We start from the raw sequence: 8,984 nt of genomic DNA on the forward strand, positions 1-8,984 counted from the left end.
CTGTGTTATGGCAACCGCAGGAGACCACAAGGGAACTCAGATTGCCTCTGCCAAGGACAATGGCCTCCATGACCATGGTCTGACAGTGTCTAGACTTGTCTTCCATGAGAAAGAGAAATAAGTCCTCATCTGTGTAAGCACGGTTGGTTATCTTGGGTTTTCTGCTCTGAATAAACAAGGTTGATTACTGATTGGGGTCCCATCACTGCCCACACACTCTGGAGAATTTCTGTGGTCCCACTTCCCAGCAGGTCTCTGCATCACAGGGTGGGCCTGAAGGCAGGTACCTGGCTTACCCAGGGCAGGCACTGTGCAGGGCAGAGTGGCCCTACCCTTCCTGCTGGCCTTCCCAGATGCAGAACTTTCCCTCCCAGTGAAGAGCGTGCTGGGCTCCAAGGGCAAGAGCATCTTTATTGGAAAGTCTGGGTATGCGGGCGGATCTAGGGGCCAAGATAGCTGAGGGTGATGTTGTCCTCGTACAGCGACAGCAGCAGCAGGACGGTCCAGCCGCCCAGCAGGCCCACGTTGTGCAGCAGGAAGAGGAGCCAGGGCCGCCGGTCCCGCACGCTCAGCATGGCCGGGAGCTGAAGGGTAGGAGGCACCGCGTCAGCGCGGGGCCAGCGACAGGCCAGCGCCCTGTCCCGCCGCAGAAGCACCCTGTCCCGCCGCCCTGACCATGTCGCAGAGCGCCACGTAGAGGAAGAGGCCGGTGGCTATCGCCAGGATCCAGGCCTCGCTCTCCTCGCCGACTCCGACTGCGAGCGCCACGTAGAGCCCGGCGAAGGCCGTAAGCGCAGAGACCAAGTTCAGCAGCAGCGCGCGGCGCGCTGTCAGTCCAGCGTGGACTAGGGCTGCGAAGTCCCCTGGGGGCGGGGCCATGTCAGTAGCCCCGCCCCAGGCCGACGGTCCCGCCCCCGCCCGCCCGCGCTCACCTAACTCGTGCGGCACTTCGTGGCAGAACACCGCCAGCGAGGTGGCCAGGCCCGTCTTCCAGGAGGACGCAAAGGCAGCGCCCACGGCCAGCCCATCGGCGAAGTTGTGCACGGCATCGCCCAGTGTGATCAGATAGGGCAGCAGCCTCAGTTCTGCAGGCGCAGCGACCGTAGGTCTGCGTGGCCAGGCTCCGCCTCCACGACCCCGGCCCCGCCCGCCATCTGCCCAAACCACGCTCCCCAAGCCCTTCCTGGGCCTCTCTCCCAGCTTACCTGGGCTCAATCTCCGGGGCTCCGGACTCAGCAGCTCAGGGCTCTCCTCCGCCACCTGGGAGGAATGGGGATGAACCTCTGGACAGGAGGCCCCGATGCAGGACTTGGGGATGACGGGGGTGGAGGCTGGGAGAGGTCCTAGTGGAGGGAGCTCTGAGTGGGGTGGGGGCATCGGGCGCCCACTCACCAGGTCTGCCCGGGAGCCCTGGTGGTGTTGCTTGGGCTGCCTGAACTCGCTGGGAGCCAGTTGCAGGGACACACCGTGGCTGTGGCCTCCGTGGCTGCAGGGCCCATCCTTCTCTTGATCCTGTGGAGATAGCTGCTCAGGACATGCCAACTCCCACCCTACCCACCCACAGGGTCCAGTGCCACAAGCCTGACCTGTGACTCCCTAGGCAGCAGGAGGTTGAAGAGGTTCTCGAACAGGAAGAAAGCATAAAGACCGGCCAGCATGGCCAGGAGGCGCCAGGTGGGCTGTGGGCTGGAGCCCTCCCCACTGTGGCTGTGCAGCCCCAGCACCTAGGGAACAGGTACGGGGCTGGAGGCCTCAGGGACCCTATTCCCCAGACAAGGAGGATGGGCTAGGGGATAGAGAAGGTCCCAGAAGGGCCTGGGAGTCCCTGGTGGGCAATGGAGGGTTCTGGCAGGGGTGGGCAGACCTTGGGTGTCAGGTGCAGGAGGGCATCGCCAGTGAGAGCACCCACCGCCATGCTCAGAAAGGTCTGCATGACATAGTGGGTGGCCCCACTGCAGCCAGCACATGTCAGCAGCAGAAGGCCGAACACTGCACAGAGGCAGATGAGCAGCGTGGCCAGGGAGCCATACAGATACTCTATGGGGGCAGGGAGAAGCTGCTGTGAGAGCCCCGCTTACCACTGCCATGCCCAGCGCCTGCTTCCCAGGGAGAGGCTCAAGTAGGCCCCAAGAGTGAGCAGAAGCTCATCAGGACTGCAGGAGGTCCATGTGGGCCAGGCCTCTGATCACAGTGACCCTCCTGCCTCCTGGGTCCCCATCTTTCCCTGTGCTGCTTCTTTCTACCTTCAGCCCCTGCAGCCTCTCTTTAACCCCCTCCCTCATCCTCAGTGGCCACTCCCTGCCTATCCCCCCACCAGCTGCCAGCACCACAACCAGGGAGCAGGCACTCACTCTCCACCTGGCTGAGCTGGTCCTGGATGAGGGGCCTGGGCTGAGGGTTGCAGGCCCCACTCAGCTGCTGCTGGAGCAGGGCAGGGCTCAGTTGGGCCCAGGCCTCAGGGGACACCCCAGCCTGCTCTGACAGCCCATACACAGCCATGATGTCCCTGGCACTCAGGCACACCTGGGGGTGGCAGAACAGGGTCAGGTTCTAGGGGACTGTGGGACCCCCTCTCAGCTGAGACCCTGGCCCATGGGCTGCTTACCGTGTCCCACATGTTGGAGCTGTTGTCCGGGGTGACAAGGGGCACAGGGTCCTGGTGGTTGGCACCCTTGCCCAGATGACTGTGGTCACCCTGGGGCTCTCTGCCCACCCCTAGGTGCTGCATCAAAGCTGCCAGCTCTGGCAGGGAGGACAGTTAGTGCACAAAGTCTATGTGGGCTCCAGCCGTGTCCCCATCCCAACAGGGAGGCTGGGGGCTCCAGGCAGCCCATCCCATGTCCCTGCCCGGGCCTCACCAGCCAGTGTGATATTGGGAGCTTCACCACTGTAGTGCCGAAACACAAAGTCCACAAAGTACTGGGGGCTCGGCAGGGCACGGAGGCACGACCCACTTCTGATATGGTCCAGCAGGACAGCCAGGACAGAGCCAGGGCTGCCAGGATCCCCTGTGTCTGCTGCCTCTGCCAGCAGCTGGGGGATATCTATACAGGCCTGGGATAGGAGAGGGGTTGCTGTTGCCACCAGTGTGACCTGCTGGCAGCCCTACCCTAGAACCCCACACACTTCCCACTGCCCCACGACCCAGCTTCACCAGCCTCCCCAGAGCTCTTCCAGGTTTGGCACCTCCTCTTGTAGCTCACCTGGGACCTGGGCTGGCCTCAGCCCACCCTTGCCCTGGCCCAGGGTCTCACCCTGAGTCCCCAGAGCCTTCTTGGGGCAGGGTCTCACCCTGAGTCCCCAGAGTTTTCTTGGCCCCCAATCCTTACAGAGGGCCTTTTCTGGAGCTCCTGCTATCCCTGCCCAGTGGTGAACACCCATTGTGGCCCCCAGCCCACTACAGCCCCTTGAGTAAATGCCCAGGTGCCCAGAGGGTTCTGCAGTAGGAAGTCCCATCCAGTGCAGTCAGGCCCAGCTCCCGGGCCCCTGCCCCTGGAACCCTCCTCACTGACTGCTCCTAGGCCATCCCAGCTGGGCCCTTACCTCCTCTGCAGTGGCCTGGCTGGCAGCCTGGGCCTGGATCCTCTGGAGCAGTCTGTTCAGGCCTAGGGTCAGGGCCTCAGGGCCCTCAAGCATGGCCAGGAGATGGTCTGCATGAGAGGCCCAGCGGCCAGCCCGGATATCCTCACAGGTGCCCTCTGGGTTGCTGAGGTAGAGGACAGCAGCAGCACTGAGGCGAGCGATGAAGCTGGATGCCAGGACTGGCCCTGGGAGGAAATCTGGCTCCTCAGGGCTTCCAAGGGCCAGGGCGTCCTCTACAGACAGACACTGTGGGCAGAGACAGATGGGCAGGGCAGGGCAGGGCTGGGCCCCCAGGGTGGGAAGAGGCCAGCCACTGCTGCTTGCCCATGGCCCGCTGCTGCATGCCTCTCCCTCTCACTTCTAGGACCCCCAAACCCCTCTCCTGTGTGCTCCACTAGAGGGGTACACACAGAAGGGTCCCTAGCAAGGTGCTCTTGTCTCCTTGTGTTTTCTTCCTAGAGTCATTGCCAATGTGATAGCCTTGGGGCCAGCAGGGGGAGGTCATCTGGAGTCCTGGGGGGAGTGGAGAGCTCTGTGTTCCTGGAGAAGGCAGGCCTGCTTGTGCCCTGAGCAGAGGAGGGTGGGCTCTGGTCTTCGGCCAGGGCCAGGTGCTCGGCCACCAGCGTCGGCCCGCCTCCTGGAGTTTGCCCAGCCCCTCTGCTGCCAACTGGAAGGGTGGAGTAGGCAGGAAGGGGCTGGGGGCCTTCGGGTGGGGCCCTTACCTTTCCACACGGCCCGTTGGCACAGTGCACACGGGCCGCCAGCGTATTTAACAGGCCGCCCAGCGCCTCACGATCCAGAGTGCCCTTGCCTGAGGTGAGCAGGTCCCATGGATAGACGGACTGGGTTGCTGTCGTTGTCACCACCAGCATGGTGAGCAGCAGCCCTGGGTCAAACTGGACCAGGACACCCATACTCAGGCCCTAAAGGGCTCTGTGTTGCTGTGGGGAGCCTGTGTGCTTCTGGGTGGCCTGGGGCCAGACTGGGGCTGGGTTGACCTGGGCCTGGCCCCAGCAGAAGGACCTCTCCCAGGTATTTCTGCAGGCCTCTGTGATTGGCTGCTGGCGGTGCTGGGTTAACCATTGCAGCAGCAGGTCCTCCCTGAGGTGTGGAGCCACTGCCTGTAGGAGGACTGTGCCCCCTCCTCTTCCCTAGGTCTGCAGCCTGGGACCCTTCTCCCATGCCTGCCATCCCCCAGTGCTTCAGGGAGGGCCACCACCTTTCCCCCCAGGGCCTGATGTGTCCTCTCCTGTGACTCTCTGGGGACCTGGGGGAGAAGTGGAGGGGAGAGTTGCAGGGATGCCAGTGCTGCCTCTGGGACTTGGGACACAGTGCTTTCTACTCCCAGGTCCTGGGCTGAGGTTTCTTTGGGGACTGACAGGCTGAAGTCTGAGGGAACAGAAAGGTGCTTGCTACATCATGCTTCCTTGATCCACCAGAGAAAATCCCCTAGAAATGGGCAAAGCTCTGGCACAGACAAAGGGAGGCACTGGCTGCTCCTGGCCTGCGGCTCTTGGGACCTCTGTGCAGGAGCCCAAAAAGTTGAAGCAAGATCCTGAACTTTGGGCCCAGCAAGGTTGGGGAAAGCTATGGTTCCCGGCCCTGCCCCTCTCTGCTGGTTCCCAGCTGGCCTTTGAACTCTATGCCTTATCTCTACTAGGTGGCAGTCTTGGGGAGGGGCAAACCCTTTCTGGAGGTGGAGTGTGCCCCTCCCGCTGATTCAGTAAACCTGCCCCATATGGTGTGGTTGGGGTTGGGGAGCTGAGAGCATGAGGACTCTGCCCCTCTGTCCTGCCATGAGTGGGGCGGGACCAGCAGGGAGGATAGCAGGCCTGGGGTCAGATGCTCTTTGACCTACCTCACCCATGAGCACTGGTGCTAGGTAGCATGATGCCCCTTTGGCTGGGGACACCTGCAGTGTGGCATCTGTCTGTGGGCTGGCTGTAAGGTAGAGCTGGGCAGGGAGGGGCTGGGGGAAGCTGCCTTGGGGTGCAGGTAGTCTCTGGGCCCCTAGGATAAGGAAGACAGTGCTGCCTGAGGTTCTTCCCCAACCCCAGGACCATAGGGCTGGCTGGAGGCTAGGACCAGTGCCTCCACCCACAACTTCTGGCTAGCTACCCCCACTCAGAGTTCCTTGGCTCAGTGCCTGGCCTGGCCTGGGTATTCCAGGTCTTCCAGGCCTCTAGGCCCAGAGTTAGGACTGAGGCCTTGAAGGGATGTTCACGGCCTCCGTGGACCTCTGTGCAGGAGCCCAGGGCACTCCACCCCCACTCCCTTCCCTCAGCTGATACCCCTTTCTAGCCTAGGAGCAGTTGCTGAGAACATCTGCCCACTTGGCAGCCTGGTGCCCAGCTCCCTTGTGTGGCCAGTTCTCTGGCACTGTGCCCCATCTGCATCCCCAGGCCCTGCTCACATCTTCACCCTTCAGCAAGCTTACTGAAATTGCTCTCATCCTAAAAACAATTCATTGACCAGTCTTAAAAAAAGGCAAAAACATAAACCCATGTTCTTTAGCATTTTTCACAATAGCCAAAAGATGGAAGCAACCCAAACATCCATCGATGGATGAGTGGGTAAATAAATGTGGCCTTCCACCTTAAAAAGGAAGGACATTTCGACACCTGCTAGAACATGAACCTGGAGAACATTATGTTGAGTGAAATGAGCCAGACATAAAAATGCTGAGATGGAATCACCAGAGCCCGGAATTCAAGGTCATAGTGAGCTGTGATTAGGCCACTACACTCCAGTCTGGGTTACAGAGTGAGACCCTGGCACTGGAAAAATAAATCCTGTATGTATTCTATTCACCTATGGTGCCTACAGTAGTCAGATTCATAAAGACAGAAAGCAGACAAGGGACTGGGGGGAAGATGGGATAGGATTGTATTCAATGGATGCAGAGTTTGGGAACAAGGAAAGTTCAGAGGCCAGCTATAGTATCTTACACCTGTAATCCTAGAGCTCTGGTAGGCCAAGGCGAGTGGATTGCCTGAGCACACAGGTTTGAGACCAGCTTAAGCAAGAGCAAGACACGATCTCTAAAAATAGCCGGGCACATAGCCGGGCGTTGTGGCGGGCGCCTGTAGTCCCAGCTACTCGGGAGGCTGAGGCAAGAGAATCCCTTAAGCCCAGGAGTTGGAGGTTGCTGTGAGCTGTGTGAGGCCACAGCACTCTACCGAGGGCCATAAAGTGAGACTCTGTCTCTACAAAAAAAAAAAAAAAATAGCCGGGCACCTGTAGTTCCAGCTACTTAGAAGGCTGAGACAAGAGAATAACTTGAGCCCAACAGTTGGAGGTTGCTGTGAGATATGACATTACAGCACTCTAACGGCACTCTACCGAGGGCAAGAAAGTGAAACTCTGTCTCAAAAAAAAAAAAAAAAAGAACTGTTGGACAGTGCTAATGGCTGAATGGCACTGTAAATGCACTTAATGCCACTCAGCTGTATACTTAAAAGTGGTTAAAACGGCAAATTATGTATTTCGTCATAAAAAATTACAATAGTTATGCCTATTATTATTATTTTTTGAGACAGAGCCTCAAGCTGTTGCCCTGGGTAGAGTGCGGTAGCATCACGGCTCACAGCAACCTCCAACTCCTGGGCTCAAGTGATTCTCCTGCCTCTGCCTCCCAAGTAGCTAGGACTACAGGCACCCACACCACCACCCAGCTATTTTTTTTTTTTTTGGTTGCAGCCGTCATTTTCGTTTGGCGGGTGGGGCTGGATTTGAACCCACCAGTTCAAGTGTATGTGGCTGGCACCTTAGCTGCTTGAGCCACAGGCACTGAACCAGTCATGCCTATTGACTATTTTAACAACCTGTCTTGGCCATCTGCCCCCTCTGGCTCCTATCTGCCCTCCTGAAGTGCCCCTCACCCAGGCACTGGGAACCCCACAGCCCTTCCTGGTCTCGCTCAGTCTGCCCTGGACTCTGCCACCTGGGCTTCTCCGGGCCTCCTGCCCCACCTCCCAGTGCCATGTCCCTGACCCCACCTGTCTTCTACACTCTTTTTTTTTTTTTTTTGAGACAGGTCTCACTTTGTCACCCTCAGTAGAGAGCCGTGATGTCAGCTCACAGCAACCTCAAACTCCTGCACTCAAGCAATTCTCTTGCCTCAGCCTCCCGAGTAGCTGGGACTACAGCCCAACTCAATGCCCAGCTATTTTTTTGTTGCAGTTGTCATTGTTGTTTAGCAAGTCCCTGCTGGGCTCAAACTTGCCAGCCTCAGTGTATGTGGCCAGTGTCCTACCCACTGAGCTATGGGCACCGCCTGTCCTCTACACTCTTTTTTTTTTTTTTTTGCAGTTTTTGGCCTGGGCCGGGTTTGAACCCGCCACCTCCGGCATATGGGGCCAGCATCCTACCCCTTTGAGCCACAGGTGTTGCCCTCCTGTACACTTTTTTTTTTTTCTACACTCTTGTTATAAATCCTGGCACCTGTTAACGGTTGGCTTGTGCCCTGAGCCTGCATCCTACACAACCTTTCTCTGAACTTCAGCCTCCCACGTCCAGTCACCCACTTAGCAACTCCCAGTGACCACCCGAGGGGTCCCCAACTCAGCCAGCGCATGAGGATCCCTGCCTGCCTCCTCAAGTCCTACTCCACCCCCCATCAGCCCACACAGAATGGCAATGGCACCTCCACCCAGGCTTCCAACATCTGAAAACCACACCCCTCTCATCCCATTGGCGCCAGATGCCCCCAATGAGAAGTCCTGGTGCTCTCCTAGCCACTGAGAATACCCACAGTTGAACTCAGAATGATATGCCCTTTATTCTGAGCCCACTGTTGCTAAAATGATAGAATGCACTTCTTGGAGCCCACAAATGTGGCCACATGGTTTGCTGCTGTCCCCTGGAGGACAGATTGACAGTGGCAGGCCCAGCCCTGGGCTTCAGGCACTGCCAGGCAAGGGACTTGGGGACTCTGCTTAGGTGTTTCCAGGCCCCTTGGTGGCAGTCATGACAAACTGCCCCCCAACAAGTTATCTGCTGGGGCTCCACATAGCCTGAAGCCCTGGGCTGACATGCATTGTCCCCATAGTGAGAATTGTAGGACTAGTGAGGCTGGTGTCATGGCAGTGTGGGCAGGGGTCTGCTGTCCTCTGCAGAGCCCCAAGCTGCCCAGAGCACCGAAGTGAGGGTGGGAGGGGTGTGTGGCAGGTGCTATGGAGGCTCAGCTCTCCACTGTCCTTGCTAAGGCAGCACCAGGGAGGCTACTAACAGGCTGTGTGAGGGTGGGTGGCAAAGACCCGGGTTGCTACACAAGTTGCAGGGGCTCTACACTGAGCCTGCTCCCATGAGGGCAGGACCCTACCAGAAGCCAAGAGGGCAGACTGAACACACGGGGCCTGGGGGAAAAAGGAAAAAAATAAATTAAAAAAGCTATCCACAAC

The 8,984-nt window shown here is 58.7% G+C and overlaps 1 protein-coding gene across 2 annotated transcripts; it reads right to left on the minus strand.

Moving 5' to 3' along the window:
* Positions 1–391: 391 nt before the first annotated feature.
* Positions 392–4,587, minus strand: SLC39A4 (solute carrier family 39 member 4). Of its 2 annotated transcripts, XM_053559519.1 has the most exons (12): positions 4,305–4,586; positions 3,544–3,828; positions 2,859–3,054; positions 2,606–2,742; positions 2,352–2,523; positions 1,865–2,037; positions 1,587–1,724; positions 1,393–1,512; positions 1,206–1,260; positions 933–1,085; positions 676–863; positions 392–584 (listed from the first exon to the last, which is right to left on the minus strand). In XM_053559519.1, exons 1-12 carry the CDS (start codon positions 4,494–4,496, stop codon positions 441–443), a joined length of 1,953 nt encoding a protein of 650 aa, XP_053415494.1. In that variant the 5' UTR covers positions 4,497–4,586; the 3' UTR covers positions 392–440. The 2 variants fall into 2 exon arrangements, with proteins under 2 accessions (XP_053415494.1, XP_053415495.1); XM_053559520.1 differs by lacking the exons at positions 1,865–2,037; positions 2,352–2,523 and having other exon boundaries at positions 4,305–4,587.
* Positions 4,588–8,984: the final 4,397 nt, after the last annotated feature.

This window comes from Nycticebus coucang, chromosome 13, assembly GCF_027406575.1.
Source record: "Nycticebus coucang isolate mNycCou1 chromosome 13, mNycCou1.pri, whole genome shotgun sequence".
Lineage (NCBI taxonomy): Eukaryota > Metazoa > Chordata > Mammalia > Primates > Lorisidae > Nycticebus > Nycticebus coucang.